Source organism: Cyanistes caeruleus, chromosome 2 (genome assembly GCF_971803275.1).
Source record: "Cyanistes caeruleus chromosome 2, bCyaCae1.hap1.1, whole genome shotgun sequence".
Taxonomy (NCBI): domain Eukaryota; kingdom Metazoa; phylum Chordata; class Aves; order Passeriformes; family Paridae; genus Cyanistes; species Cyanistes caeruleus.
Window position 1 is genome coordinate 63,984,481 of NC_141702.1, and position 15,988 is coordinate 64,000,468.

The window sequence follows — 15,988 nt, forward strand, 5'->3', positions numbered from 1 at the left end:
CTAGGCAGTAGCACCACGTTCACCACCAGCAGCCGAATTGTCTGCGCTTTCCTTACATCCCAGGAGCACAAAACTCATCTCCCACCAGGCAGACGTGCATGGGGCATTAAAGCATTGCAAGCACCAAGTGAAATCGTTTTCACGGGGGACCCCCAGCATCCCCAGCCCTGGCATCAAACCTGTGGGGATGGACATACTGGGCAGGCAGGATCCAGAGGATAACGCTGGCAAATGCCAATATTTGTGCAGGCAGCGTTGCAGCACACCTACACTAGTTGGGGAATATGATTCCGGGCAGTCTGAAAGTCCAACCCAGAATGGCACTTTGGCCCTATGGGCTGGGCTTTCCTTCCTAATCCCTGCCTGGATGTTGTCAGTCCTGCAACTTCCCCGGCCTCCCAGCATCTCCCCCGCAGCCAGCATGGAGTGAACGTGCTGCCCAACAGCCAGAAGTGATTTCACAGCCCCTCATTCCTCCAGTGACAGCCCCCTAGATGATGTCCTGCCACCAGCACATCTGCAAACTCCATCTCTTGCTTTTGGCCCAGAGGCAGTCCATCAAACAAGAGCACATCCCATCGGTAGGTCTTTTATATCTTTGGAGCAAAATTTGTTGTGTTCTTCAGCTCTGAGCAACTAGTGAGCTGAAAATAAAAAAAAAAAACAAATATATAAATAAATATTAAAAATCATAGCATGGCAAGCAAGAAAGATTCTGCGACAAATTTATGGGATAAAGAAATATTGGCAGACATCATCTGGGAATTAGTGTCTTAAAAAGAGGACTTTTTTTCATAATGGCTTGGTTCATAATTAGTTCCAAACTCGGCATGACCACAGCTGCCAAGAAAGAACAATTGCTTATGTTTAATTTAGAGCTACTCATATGTTTCCCAGCTAAATTAAACCAAAGCCAAACCGGGGAATTTGTAAACCACTGAAAATAAGGGGAACTCTGGAATGGAGTGCTTAACAATTACTTCCTCATAAGACATGCCCAAGAGGAAGAGAGGTGCTTTTCAGTCATGGAGCTGCTCTCCTAAGCATGAGGGGGATCATGCTTTCCTTCCTCTGCTTACTGATACACCTGCTTCAAGATGAGACAACTTGTAAGTAAGGGCTTTTTGCTCTTTTTCTGTATGGGAAGGGGGTGGGGGGAGAGGACAGGGCTTGTTATTGAATTTTTGGATTAGTTAATAAATCTCTCTACCCTTTGGTAGGTTTCAAAAGCCAGGCACTTTCAAATTAGTTTGTTATTTTATCTTTCCAGGTACTGAAATGCAGATAAAATTAATGTGTTGCCCGTTAGATTTTTTCATGGCTGTATTACCAGTTTCAGTTCAGCCAGTACAAATCTTTTCTGATTCTGCGCTATGCCAGAGTAAAAGCTGCTGTCATCTGCGTCACAAAACCTACAAAAACATTAGGGTTTGAATGATTTGGAGAGTTTGTTAACTGATTATGTTATAAGTAATATTGAAGTTTGAAAAGAGATGATCTTGAAAACTGTCAGACAGCTTTTTCCAGTGGTACAGACAGGAAAAGCAGTGAATTTCAGGTGGTTGTTTATTAGGCAGGAGCTGGTAAACATGTCTGTGGCATGTTTGAAGAGCTATGATCTCTTCAGGGTAAAGTTGAGTTGTGGAGTGAAGCGGGAAAGAGCACTTGACTTTTAAGTACTGATGGGGCTGTTTACTGCAGACTCTGTGAACAGATCTGAAGGGTTTGTTTCCTGGGATGTGCATGAGGCATCTTTCACACCAGCAAACTCACTAAGGAAAAATATACCAACAAAACAACAAAAAATAAAAAAAGAAAAAGAAAATCAAAGTAACAACTAACAAACCCAAAACAATCAGAAAAAAAACTACCTCCAAACACTCAGACCACATAAAAGTATTCCTTTCATAGTTCTAAATGTGTTTCTTCTGTAACTGCTTGATTTCGTGACTTGGAAAGTTTTGAGTGTGAGATACAGGATATTTAATTTTCCTGTGGTCTGCTGTCATGAAACTGAGTGCTCTGTAGCAATACCCTCTGCTTGCAATATGGAGGAGTGTGTCTGTGAAAAAACACATTACGTTATCATTCCTTCTTATCTACAGCACTTTTAGTTTTGGAAAACCGAGACCTGCAAGATTCGATTAAGCCACAGAAGGTAGAGTTCCATTCGTTAAATTTCAACACCACTTTGCATTGGCAGCCTGGGTGGGCCAGAGAGGCGAGAGATGCGCGCTACTTTGTGCAGTATAAAGTGTAAGTACTGGGGCCTCCCACTCTGCTGGGGCTTAGCCCTGCTGGGCACATCAAAATGATTTCTCAGGTGACAGGATGTTCTCATTCCTGGGGAACAGCCATGTCCTGCTTGGCTGCCAGCTCTCAGTTGTTTCTGCACTTATCAGACCCATAAGGTGCAGGCAAGGAGCATGAGGCAGGCAAGGAATAAGCACCCGCAGCACTATGCTCTGCACCCTCATTGCACTAAGAATTTGAAACAAAATGTAATTTTCAGGGGACCTCTGAAAGTCACTGGGTCCAGCCACCTGCCTCAAGCAGGTCTGGGTAGGTCAAGTTCTTCTGTAATAGAACATTTTAGGTATTTTGGTGGCCTACCTTTCCCATGGCACTGTCTCAGGGTGCCTTGCCTGGAAAGACTGAGGCAACATTAGGGGCTGGTCTTTGGGGTCTGCTTCCATCCCTGGCACACTGGTGAGTGCCTGAAATCATTATTGCCCTTGAGAAGTTGGTTGGTGAAATCCAGCATTCTGCCCATCATTGAACACACTGGCTAAGCCAAAGCTTGCCCACCTCTCCCATGGGGCAGCTGAGAGGTGGCTTCCTACAGGGCTGGTGACCCATATCTCTGCTTTAGATTTCTTCCAGAAAAGACAGAAACCTGTAGCTCCCAAACACCCATGAGGTCAGCCTGCCCTGTTAACGAGTTGAAGGCAGCTAATTTCCACGGCAGGACGCTTGTCAGTGCCGCGAGAATAAAACAGATGGCTAAGAATCCGCATGGACACGGGCAGCGATCCCAAAGATCACATCCCTCCTCCTTTTTCACCATAGGTATGGGCAGAGCACGTGGCAAAACAAAGACGAGTGCTGGGGGATTTCAAGCCGTGTCTGTGACCTAACACACGAGACCTCTGACATCCAGGAGCCTCACTACAGCAGAGTGAGAGCAGCCCTGGCTGGTGTCTATTCCGACTGGAGCCTCAGCTGCAGGTTCACTCCTTGGCGAGAGAGTAAGTGCACGCATACGTGTCCCCCAGGAAGGAATTCCATCTTCCGTGGCATGGAACGCATCATTTCTGCTCACAGCTTGCAAACATGAGTAATTCTTTTCTAGCCACAAAGCTGTACATAAAGAAGTGAGCCAGTAGCTCTCAGGTGAAGTGTTATGCCAAAGTAATTCTCCATACACTTGAGAGCCGAGGAATTATGCCTAAGTAGCCGTTTACCAGTAATTAGGAGATCAAAAGATCCTTTCAATTCAACCTCTTCCTCTGAGGATGGAAATACACAAATTATTTTCAGGCATTTTTGGAGCTGCTGGAAGGACAGGACTCGAGACAATAAAAAAGGAAGCATTTTTTCTTTGGGTGGAGGAGAGAGAACAGAGCTGTGTGGTGTGTGTGGCCACTGTTCGTCTCACACTTACGTGTTACCATGACTGCAGAAAAGGACATAGAAAGGACATGTGCAAAGCTTTTGGTTAGTACTGTCATTATAGTGCCACAGTATGTTACAAATGGAGGACTGCCCAAACTGAACAGTAGCAGCCTCCTCACCAGCAATTTCACCATGAATTAACCCATTTTCCCTCACTGGCCAATGCAAAATCAAAATCAGTTCACGGCCCTGAAGTGCCAACTACCTTGAGCCTCCTGCACAGATGAAACCACAAGCTTTGACACAGAGCAGTGCCTTGCAGCAAAACCAGAGCATCTTGCCCTGTGCCACCTCCTCCTCCTCCAGGAGAGATTCGTGTGGCAGCTGCTGCCCTGTGTCCCCACATTTCTGGTGCTGCACACAAGTGCATGCAGGCACTAGCTTGAAGCCTTAGCTGTGTTTAACCAAGCTGACTGCAAAATATTTGAAAGTGATGGTGTAAACTGCATCCTCAGCATAGCTGAAATGGTTCAAATGGATGTTTTGTGCAGTCCAAGCACAAGGACAAATACGAGGGAAAAAGAAATTCAGGGCAATTTTGGAATTTTGCTTGACCAGTCAGCACTTAACAACATCAGCTCTAAGGGATTTCAAAAAGTTTGGCTCAAACTTTTGCAAACACTGGAAATATCACCTCCAAAATAACAATAACCAAACCAAATAAACACCAAGAAGTAAGAATTTACTAAGTGTCACTTGAGGAGTAAATACAGCATAATATATTATTGGTAACATAAGCATTTGTTGAACAGATTCAAACTGCATTCTAGGAAATACTGTTAATAAACTATAATTGTATTTATAGCTTTGGGTTTCTTTTTTCATAGCTATGATAGGACCTCCAATGGTAACTGTGGTCCATGGCAACAAATCCATAACAGTAAAGCTCCAGGCTCCACGTTCTCCTTATAAAAGGAAAAGAGGCAGCAAAATACCAATGACAAATTATTATGATCTGCTGTATCAAGTCTTCATAATCAACAACTTGCTAGATGAGGTAAGAATATATTCAGATATGAAACCTTTACCATTGAAAAGCAAGAAAAGTGTTGGCACACCATACTTGTTTCACTGTTGAAACAGTCTTCTGGGATTGTGGGAGCAGCGATGACTGTGCAAGCGTTTGAAAACAAAGTAGGCTTATTTTTCAGGAATTGAATTTGATTTGAGTTGTAATTCCTCCCTGTAGTATTTTCCATCAACTTAATACTTCATAATCTATGACCTAGATTAAAAAATTGGGACAGGAGAGGTATTGGGGGGGAGGGGGAGGGAGGGAATTTTCTGTAAAAAGCATAAATAAGTTATTAATGCTGTTGAGTTTGTGTAAGTCCATGTGCTGTTCTGCATGCTCTGTTCTCATCCAGCTTTACTCACAGACACTCTTACCAGGGAAATGTGCCTGACTGGCTCTTTTTTCTCCAATCTGTGCGAAGCAACACAGGGTCCTGGTGTATGAAGGGAAAGACAAGGTTATTAAAATACAAGCTTTGAGGCCTGGAGTCAGCTACTGCATCGTGGCTAAAATGTACATGCCAATGCTGGACCACAGCAGTGCCTACAGCAGCAGGCAATGTACTGTGGTGCTGTGACAGGCTGGCACCTCTGAGACAGGTAAGTCACTGGCTGAAACCAGAGAGGACTCTGGAAGTCAAGATCTATCCCCTCACCAAAGGCAGATATTCTCCAAAAGTAGAGGAAAAATTGTGTCATAGAAACTGCCATCCCACAAGATGTTATCAGCTGTAATACTTACATAATCTCAGAGGCACACCAGGTAGAGAATGATAAGGCCAAGATGATTAGAGGAATGGGATAGATAATTTGCATGCTGGCACTGTCCTCACAAGTATCTGCTTCTTCCCTTCTTCTGAACAGTTGTACGTAGTACAGTTAAACAGTTATACATAACATGGCTTTCATGAATTTTTTTCTGTCAAGTAATAATTAATTAGAAAAATGAGTGACCTCCAACTTCATCAACATGCAATTCTTCTGCAAGCTCTGCCAGCCTTTTCTGCTCAGGAGCTGATCTAATGGATTAGTTAAAATGAGCCTGTTCCCTTTTCATGGCCACTTTTCATTGTAGTGTGTTTAAAAATAAATCAGTTATCAAATATCATTAGTTCCCATGGGCCAAAATGCAAGAATTATCTCCACTAGCTGATCTGAAAAATCTGGTTTTTTACTTACATCAACCACTAGACTATTGTCACATACCATATGCCTAGTCAAAAGATTTGCTATAAATCCTGCCTTGCAGGTGGAAAGACATGGAGAGTACAGACCTAACCCAAACTTGACTTCATTGGAATTGGCCTTAGCAAGTTCAGATTTGGTGTAACAGAGGAAAACTGGAAAAGTATCAGTTTTAACCTGGGCTTCTGCTCTCAGTTCTGTACCCTAAAACCCTAGAAGTTTTCTTTTCTTCTGCTTCATAATATGATACATATCATTGGTGCCTCTTGAGTTTCGGTTAGTGGGTCTAGGGGACTTTCCTGTATTTTTTTCTTCCTTTCCCTGTACTGTAAAGAGCTGGAAACTCAGGTTAGAGCTGTTCTTCCAAACAGCCTGCAGAGGGACAGGACAGATGCAGGTGAATGTGTTGAATGTCAGTCCAATTTAATACCACCCAGCTTAAATGCACATGCCAGCAGCAACTCTCTTTATCTTCCTCATTACAGGGATAATGGCAGAAGATTCCTTCCATCACAGGTCCAGCTGTAAATCAACATCTGCTCTCTATGTCTGGAATACATACTTGGATACTTTTTAAACTACATTGCTGCATTAAATTATTTGATTCATCACAATCATTTTATGCTACATGAAGGTCAAGGATTCTTTGTATGTCCCATATTACAATTTATGATGGTATATATTTGCATTTCCAAAGGAAAAAGGCTTGTAATATATAAATAAAACCATGAAAAAAGTCTTTGTGGAAATATCCTTAAGATTTCTTCTAGGGGTTTTGTATTTTAAGTCTAGAAATTAAAGTACAGTCTATAAAATAGAAGATTCAGATATTTTGTTTTGTACAATGACTACAACAGAAAATTTAAAAAGTGCCCTTTTTTAAAAATAATAAATGTGAAATACAGGAGTAATTCCATGCTCACAGTGTCTTCACAGTACCCTCAACATTATATTTCTGACAGCGAAATCAGTGTGTGGAGGGCCAGTGGTATCCTGGGGTACATTGGGAAGAGGGTGGCCAGCAGGTCAAGGGAGATGGCCCTGACCCTCTACTCAGTCCTGATGAGGCCACATCTGGAGAGCTCTGTCCACTTCTGGGCTCCTCAGTACAAGACAGTACAAGATGTGACTGGGGAGGGTCCAGTGGGGAACCACAAAGAGGATGAGAGTTCTGGAGCCTCTGTTTCATAAGAATCATCTGAGGAAGTAGAGTCTGTTAGTCTAGAGGAGAGAAGACAGAGGGGATGGCATTACTGCATGTAAATATCTCAAAGATGTAAGAGACTGTTTTCAGCGGTGCCCAGTGGGAGCAGGGAGGAGCAATGGCCATAGAACACAAGAACTTTCACCTCAACATGAGGGAAAGCTTCTTGACATTGAGGGTGGCGAGCGCTGGAAGAGGCTGCCCAGGGAGGCCATGGAGTTTTCCTCTCTGGAGATATTCAAACCCCACCTGGACACGTTCCTGTGTCACCTCTAGGTAGCCCTGCCTGGGCAGGGGGGGTGGACTGAATGATTTCCAGAGGTTAGATAGACCTAAGAATTCTGTGATTCTGTGACCTCTATTTTAGCCATTTCACAGTAAATGGTGTCTGAATGCTGACCATTACCTGTGATTTCTAGTGATTTTAGCCCTTAAGCATACAAGGGAAAAAATTGCTTGGGCAAGGTCTGGGTAGTGACTCACTAAGCCACACCAGGAGGGAGAGGTGAGATAGCTTTTGCAGATCTGCAAGGTTTGTAAGTAATGAGAATCTTAGTACTTAACTATGTTCTGTTATTGTAGATTAAATGAGAGGATGTGAGAGTGGCCCAGACACAAGAGGGCAAAGCAAGCCCTGGGAAAAATGGAGGCCCCAGCCACATAATCACTATCCACTCTTTCCTTAATCCACATACACAAATGTGGATCAATTCAGTTTAAGTAACAGACCCTGAGTTCTCTTACGGCACATCCAAAGCATTTTTCATGGTCTGCCACTAGCACCTCCCCTGGAAGCATCAGAGCTGAGAGCTGCATCAGGATGCTGGCAGTAGGCACTTGGGAAGAGGCTGTGTTTAAGGAAGTTAATGCTGGTCCCTCTTGCCATTAATAAAATGAGAGATCATTACATAAGAATTATTTACACCACCTGATTCTTATACATTATATATTTGAACAACTAGGTTTGCAGACATCCAGCTGTCTAGTCTCCACACATCTAGTTCATAAAACTAGGTTTCTTTCACCACAATTCCCTTTTCCCTCCTTCCTCAGTTCTTCCAGTTGCTTTGCCCACTCATATCTCACAGTTTCTTTATTTAGGTAAGTTTTTTTTTTTTTTTGAGAAGCAGCTTTTAAATCTCTGTGCAATACCTTAAATCTCCCTGCAATACCTCTGTGCCAAGACTAGTGTGAGATCCTGCTGCCTGTCTTGCACTGGCCAGAAAAAGTGTCCAGGCAAACAATTAAGAAATAGTCTATCTTGTATTTCAGTGGTGGGTTATAACAGCCTTCATCCACTTGTGGGTTATCACAGCCTGAAAACAGCACCTGTAGTAGCTGAAGTTCTTTCTCAAATTCACTTATTTCCTTAGGGCAGCTTGTGTTGCCATTGTCACACAAAGATAAAGCTTTATCAGAGAACAGATTCTGACTGTGGCTACAGATACCCATGTCAGATGCAGAGCATAAAACTGATTTGTAGAAAACATAACAAAAAATAAAAAAAAAAAATTTTTAAAAAAAAAAATAAAAAAAAGAGAGAGAGAGATAGGAAAAAAAGAGACAGAGCCATAGGAGTACCTGAAGCATTCAGACCTAGCTAGAAATATAGCAGCTGCCACGTGATGGGTCTTTGAAGACATTTGAAATCTGAAAGCTTTTCAGATTGATGAAATGATGAAAAATGTGCAGCATGTGTGCTGGGAAAAGCAATAAAAGATCTGAAGAAGTCTTGCACAGTTGCTTGCTAAGTTGTGGGCTAACCAGATTTCACTTCCTCAGCAACAACACAGGCTTACAGAAAGCAGTGCAAGAGTTGCAGGAATTCACTTCCATTCTGACAATACCATGATTTATTACTGCCAACCCCATGATGTTCTGCAAAAGCAAATTTTCCCTTTCCATTTGAAATGCAAATTTTCTTTCAGTGCTGTTCTGACATGTAATTTTACTGTGGAAGGGTTTGGTAGAACGACTGGTGCTGTATGTTTTTTCTCCCTTAAGGCTGAATGATCTGCACTCACAGCTTCTAGATAGACTTGGTAATGCTGTAACTTAAAAATACTCTTTTATGTGCCATAGACTGCATGCTGCACTGCTGTTCAGAACTCCACGAGGGTGGAATGGAGAAAGAGTTCTCTTAACTATAACTGGGACTTTCCTGCTGACAAGTAAGTTTGGAATTGCCTGGAAGAGTAAGTTCTAGCCCTTCATTCTCTTTCTCCTCATGGGCACAAGCAAACCGCCTGCTGTGGGTCCACATCTCTAGGACTGCCCAGGCTGGCACACTGCTCCACAAGAGGTTGTGCACGTGCACACCATTCAGTTCAGGATGCTCTCACATTGTTGGCTTGGCTCCTTCTCGCAAAAAGTTTGCAAGACCCAGCTGAAAATACTTTTCTCTTGTTTCTTTAGTCACTTACACAGCAGGCATTTTCTAACCAAGTGCCAAGTGCCAGCTTCTGTTTCAGGAAAGAGAGAAATGCTGACTTCTAGGCCGTGGCAGTGGGAAGGAAAGACCAAGTGTAATAAAAGCAGGACTTGAGACGTGTTCTGTGAACTCTCACCTGCCACATTGCTGAGGGATGTCTGCAGTCACAGCCACAGCCTGACACAGTGGCCTCATCTGGCCAAGCCTCCCCGTCACTGCCGAGGGTCCTGCCAATGAGAAATAGATATTGTTTCTTTTAGAGTTTGCAGTTGTAGATTTTATTGTGAAGTAGAACCCATCCCACAGGGGCCTACCCTTCTGTCTTTCATGACTTTGATTGAACATATCAGATCTGCCAGATGGAATAAGAGCTTATCTCCTACAGTAAATGGACTTAACTTCCCATTCTGCCGGCACTCAGAAGAGCTTCCAGAAATTCAAGAATAGGCCTCCAGAAAAGCTGATAGAGCAACAGCAATGAACCAGATGCTCCAGTCTTATAAATTAGGGGAGGATTATGCACAGCCAGCTGGACCATATAAACACCCAGTTTTATAGGATGCCATGGTCCTTGGTGTTTATCATATGGTGCAGCATCTGGCCAGCCCCATTCACACCTCCCATGTATCTGCTTTAAATCTGGGCTTTACACACTCCCATGGCCTGATCTCAGCTAAGAAACAAGAAACACTTTGTGGCCCAGGGTGGGGCTATGTTCTGAAATGACATGGCTTTTGCCACAGATCTGTTAGACATCAGCAGATATTCCAGAATCCAGGGAATTAATCATAAATAGCTGGGGTTTTCTCTGGATTTCAATGTTTGCTACACAGATCAAAGATACTAATCTGTAAAACCTATCTTTAAAAAAAAAAAAAAAGAAAAAGAGAGAGAAATCTCAAACTCCTGAGTATTAGTTTGTCACAAAGGACACAGGACACAAAACAAGGGTACTTTCTGCAGAGAAGGAAAGGGAAAGAAAGGACACTGGTGTTCATGATCAGGAAAGTTACAGTCTCCTTTGCAACTTGTTTTCAGAATTCTTTTGTTAAAGGTTTCCAAAGAAAGAAAAAAGGACCTTTCAAATGTAATTCCCCAAATTATGAAGACACTGATTCTTTTGTTGTGTCACATGTTTACTCCACTGAAAATGAAGTTAAAGGAGTCATTGCTACCAGAATTTTGGCTTGAGATGGGGAAATATAGGAAGCTTGAGCCTCGATGCTTACAAGGAAAAGAATACCTAAAAAAGTTCCATGAAGATAGTTATACATTTTTAAACATTTTGCTCTTTTCTAAGGCACTGGGGCCCTGTTTCTGAGCTGCTTAAATACACTTAATAATGACAAAATGCAGCCCAGGAGTATTACACTGAGGACCAGATTCTTCGGAAATGTCTTTGCTTTTAAACACAGGAGCAGGATGACAATGAAGAGCCATTGTGCTAATTGTTATACCCACAAAGGAGCATCAGGAAAATTGTTATTAAGTTTATTTATTTATTTCAGGCAATGTCTTTCTAATATATATTTTGTTCTTTTTTGGGTGTAAGAAATCACAAATCATACCAACTTCCAATCAAGCTCTTTTTTTCCTTTTTTACAACAGAGGAGTACTTTTTTAACAATTCTTGTTAGGTGACACTGGGTTTATTGAATGGCTGGCAAGAACATGATTGTTATAGGGCTAAGGTCTTATTTCTAGGCTAACTTCTTAATATAAATTCTTATCTTTGGAAGAATTAAGCTCCTAAAATATATCAGCAAAAAGATAAACAATAGCATTGTCTTTGTTAAATCAAACTTAAAAGACTTCCAGAGGGTCCGTGAAATCATGCCCTGAGTGGAATGAGACTCAGAGACACAAATCTGGAGAAGAAACTGCTGGAAAAGACAGAAAAGGAAATAAGACAAAGTGCATATAGGCAGGGGCTGAGAAGCAGCATTAGAGCAGAAATGTGTATTTCAACAAGCATATAAAATAGGAGCAAAGTAATTTGACGACACAGACATTAAGCAGTTTCTGCCTTTGAAAAGGAGACCCATATTTCTATGGAGCAAAACTATTTCCTATGTGTCCATAGTCAAGGAGAAGATATACCTATAAGGACACAACATAGATGTGTTCTGATCAGAGAGAGCATTTCAGCTATTTCAGCAGCAACCTTAGAGGGAGAGGAGCCATTGCAGAGAAGATTTTTAAAGCCAGAGATTGAAACTCATACGTGGTTGGCAGACACAGTGAGGGATCTGCATGAGATCCCCACATCCTGGGGGTGGCAGCTGAAGTCATGCACACAACATCTGTGCTTGGGTGAGTGAAGCTCTTCTCCAGTTGCCGAAATACTGCTGTAATGTTCGAATGGGATATTTACCAGGTAGGAGCTGAACTCGTGCGTATTTGATTTGTAGGGTTACATGAACAAATCTGAAGAGAAAACCTGGTTATGGGGATGAAATACAGATGAGATAATGCTGATATCTACACTGGTGTTGCAGGGTACCTTGGGCACAGGAGCCTTTCCAGTGCCAAGGACCTTCTCTTTGCCTTTGAATGATTACATTTATATTTGAATGATCACTTTTAAATTTGAACCGTCTTGTGGAAAATGGAGTAGGATGAGTGAAACTCTGGAAAATGAATGTGAAAGACTTCAGAAATTGACTGAGATCCCAGTTTGGTACTTCTTTTTATCACATTCATTCAGAATACTTTCTTGAAGCTGATTCTCTCACTCAATGAAATACTGCTCCACTCTCGTAAGTACCATGAAAATTTATGCTAAAAGAAACTTACTAAACTTACTAAATAAATAATAAAATCCTCTCAGCTGCACAAGATGGATCGTTATTCCATCCCTGAGCACATAAGAACATTATTTCTTGCCAATTTTCCCCTCGCTGGTGTTTGCCACAGAAAGACAGATTCCCTGAAATAACAGGAGACACAGTGATATAAAGAGCAATGTACTTTTAGTGCCTAAGATTTTAAAACACAAGAGGCTGAGACCAAGCACAAGCAATGGGAAGAGCTGAGCAGAACACCCCCAGAACTAGGAAATCCATCTGGGAGACCTAGTGGGATCAGTTACTCTGAATGTTCCAGTCATACGCCTCCTTGCTCGACAAGCTGTGCTATGACCTGAAAAAAGAACCAGAGCCACAAACAAGCAAGAGCTACTGCAGCTGTGTGATCCCCTCAGTGTGTGCAAACACAGTATTTGTGGTGCACTGGAGGAAAGCTGGCTCGGGCTGGGAAAAGGTACTTTCCCTACTTTTTATACCTGCTGTATGTAAAGACAGCTGAAAGCACCAGCTCAAATTACCATCAGTCATCTAAAGGAGCATTATGTTGTTCATGTTTTTACCATGACTGATCATTACTACAAAACAGATTCTGCCACTTCCAGATGAAGGTAGGAAAAGTAACACTTCAGAGTGAGGCCATCAATCTGACCAAACAGAAGAGCCATGCGTTGGTGTAACCAACACCTGGTGACCTGTGGTGAGAAATATAAACTCTCATGAGGTCCAAGGATAGCCAGTTTTGTTATGGGGTAAGGTGGGGAAATGAGCCAAATGGGGGAGGGCTAACTGAATAACACAGAAGCTGATTTTCCATAAGCCTCTGCCCTGCATACAGAGAGTATCAATCAAAACACTGCCAGAAAAAAATATTTCTAATGAAAAACTGGAATTTTGCTGAGAGGAAAAAAATACCACATATTAAAATATCATTCATAACATTTTGGTGTTTGAGTGAAAAAATAAAATAAGAGACTCTTCTCTGTGTGAAAAAAATCCCTTGTGTCCTTAATTTTCCAGGCTGTGAGATTTCCAGCATCATGTCTAAATTTCCTGGAGTAGGACAGGAATGAAAATTGTCCTTGACAGCTCTGATCAATCTTTATCTAACAGATCCAGTCAGAGCTCATTCTGCAATCTGTGACCTTTGGGAATGCTTTTAGTGAGGTGCTATTTCTCTGACAGCAGTATAATTCAATATGTAATATTAAATGATCCTGCCTGGAATGCAGCATATACACGTAATCCGAGGCAAGAGGTAAAAAGAGGACCTTGCTCTGCACACTCGTCAGTCTTACTTCAGGAGCTGAGGTTGTTCCATTCACCCTCAGCTTCTTGTTAATGACAGCCCTGTGATTTCACCAACAGAGGCTGACAGATCAGCATTACAGTGATGAGAGAACAAAGAGACTCCCCTGCCTTGGATCAAGCTTCTTCCCTGCTCCAGGGGCTCTGCTCCTGCTCACAATGCACGAGTTTCACAAGTTACACTTCACAACACCTTGTTTCCTTACTGTGCTGGCTAGAAAAGAAAAAAAAAATCAACACCCAAGAAACTTCTGCTGTGTAATCATGAGGGTCCAAACAGCTCAATGAGGTTTGTGTACAGAAAACTGAGTATTAACTCCCACTCTGCACTTCATTTCAGATGGTGAGCAGTGCAGAACAGGGTGTACTTCCACAAACAGTCAATATTAAAAACATCTGTTTAATGTTTACAATCCAAACACCAGTGCTAGTACTTCTGATGAATTTCAAGACTTGAGCAAGCTGAAGACTGAATTGACACAAACAGCAGGCCAAAAGAGGAGACTGGAAGGCATTACACCCACGTTATGCAGATAGCAGGCACAACAGAACAGAGAAACTTGCTGCTTATATTATTAAACATACTGTCTTAATGCACTATTTCTTAAGTAGAAGCAAGTTTTGAGAAACTTATCCAGACCTTTGCAGATTATGTCCTTCCAGCCTCAAAACATTTCAGTTAGCTGGAGAACAGCATGCACAAACTGAACAAGAGAAAGACAACTGGTCCAGAGGGTTCAAGTCCTAGGGCATCCTTGGGATTTGGAGAAGGTAGAATTCCCCAAAACTACTTTTGATTTCTTAGTGGCAAAGTAGGAGAAAAGAGTGAGAGGTTCACTCTTCCCTCTTGGCCATTTTGCATTTACTGTCATGACTCAGGAGTTTGTGTATTTAACCCTCACAAAGCAACTTACTCATGGTTTTAGGCAAGGACCGAGCAGATACTGGAGAGTGGTATAGGACACAATGGGTGTGGATGATCATAAGTCTGGGGTGGTATCACAGTTATTTGGAGACTCTGTGAAGCAGAAGTAAGGACAGACTCCCTGCTTGCTATAGGCTGTGCCAAAATCAGAGCCGGCTTTTGCTGTGCAAAGGCAAACTTCACACAATGATACATGCCTGTTCACTTGCTTAGGGACAGCATTTTAGCCATGGTCTGGATAAAAACACCAGATGTGAATATTTCACTACCATAGAAAAATCAGAAATACTCAGTTAAAATTAATTAAATATTTTTTTAAAAATTCAAACCACAGTCGTGGGGTGCAATTTTGTTTTTCATTGATAAGTGTACCTAGCCTGGCAGGAGCCAGTCCTGGAAAAGTACATTTCAGAACTGAGCCTTTAGCAAATACCTGAACTCTCCTTTTTAAAAGGAAATATAAAAAGGAGGGATCTACTCCTGAAACAAACCTGCACTACTTTTCTCAGAAAAGGTATATTTCTACTCAGTGACTGCAGCTGTTACTTTACAAACTGGAAAACAAATTAAAGCTAAAAGAAAACAGCTAAATCCTAAATCCCGAGGCAATGTTTTCTAAATAAACCAAGGAACTATATAAAGAAGTGTGGCTGAACCATCTATGGGATTATACTGACATGTTGTGGCAAGACAGAAGAAATGCAATGCCTTTATCACAGCTGTGACCATCAGCTATTTTGCTACGCTTTTTCCTCTGTTTGAGAAGCAGAGAGAAGTCTGGGGTCCTCAGCCCCAGACTGAGGACAGGGACAAGGAAACTGAGAAAACACGTGAGCAATCATCACTGGATCCCTCCGATGTTTCCAACCACATTATGTGGAACAGTGAAGTCATTTCCACACCTGAGCATGGTGAGATGTAGAGCAGATTGCTTCCCTGTCTGAATCCAGAGCTGGAAACCCTCATCCCATGCAGCTGCACGTATGCATTTAGAGTCCTCCAATCTGAGCTTTCAGCCAGCTGGAAAGCTTTCTGTTTAACAAATAAATAAATAAAAATCCCTGAATGATTCAGTTGAATAATCTTTCCCATATTACTGATACTTTGGGGAAAAAAGTTCAGGCACAAGTTGTGTCCTGAGACATTACATTTTCAGGGGGGAAAAGGGCATGCAGGGAAAATAATTAACAGAACTGTGGCAGTGAGTAAGCTCCTCGAGCATGGAATTGTAAAGTCTTTCCATCTACGGAGTCCCAAGGATCAGTCTTAGTGTCAGAGAGCTACAACTCATCCTAACCAGGGAATAGTTGTGGTAGGGAGATAAAGGGTGACATGAGCCAAGGCTGACCACCTGTGGTTCCACCATGCCATCAGGTCACCAGATGGAGGACTTCTGCAGAGTTACTTGGTGCACCTTCTTTCTGGGCCATGAAAAATGTCTG

At 42.2% G+C, this 15,988-nt stretch overlaps 1 protein-coding gene and 1 long non-coding RNA gene across 2 annotated transcripts; one reads left to right on the forward strand and one right to left on the reverse strand.

Moving 5' to 3' along the window:
• Positions 1 to 903: 903 nt before the first annotated feature.
• Positions 904 to 6,613, forward strand: IL22RA2 (interleukin 22 receptor subunit alpha 2). The gene is made up of 6 exons (XM_023923511.2): positions 904 to 1,109; positions 2,106 to 2,256; positions 3,070 to 3,248; positions 4,503 to 4,672; positions 5,112 to 5,289; positions 6,360 to 6,613. Exons 1-5 carry the CDS (start codon positions 1,046 to 1,048, stop codon positions 5,265 to 5,267), a joined length of 720 nt encoding a protein of 239 aa, XP_023779279.2. The 5' UTR covers positions 904 to 1,045; the 3' UTR covers positions 5,268 to 5,289; positions 6,360 to 6,613.
• Positions 1,337 to 3,063, reverse strand: LOC147654871 (uncharacterized). The gene is made up of 3 exons (XR_015283307.1): positions 2,809 to 3,063; positions 2,614 to 2,717; positions 1,337 to 1,412 (listed from the first exon to the last, which is right to left on the reverse strand). It is a non-coding gene; the product is annotated as an uncharacterized LOC147654871 (long non-coding RNA).
• Positions 6,614 to 15,988: the final 9,375 nt, after the last annotated feature.

Excerpts from the sequence above, each read along its gene's own strand:
- IL22RA2 (XM_023923511.2), top strand. The coding sequence starts at position 1,046 with ATGAGGGGGATCATGCTTTCCTTCCTCTGCTTACTGATACACCTGCTT. Across the intron at positions 1,110-2,105 it reads GCTTCAAGATGAGACAACTT|CACTTTTAGTTTTGGAAAAC; the intron begins GTAAGTAAGGGC and ends TCTTATCTACAG. Across the intron at positions 4,673-5,111 it reads TCAACAACTTGCTAGATGAG|CAACACAGGGTCCTGGTGTA; the intron begins GTAAGAATATAT and ends ATCTGTGCGAAG.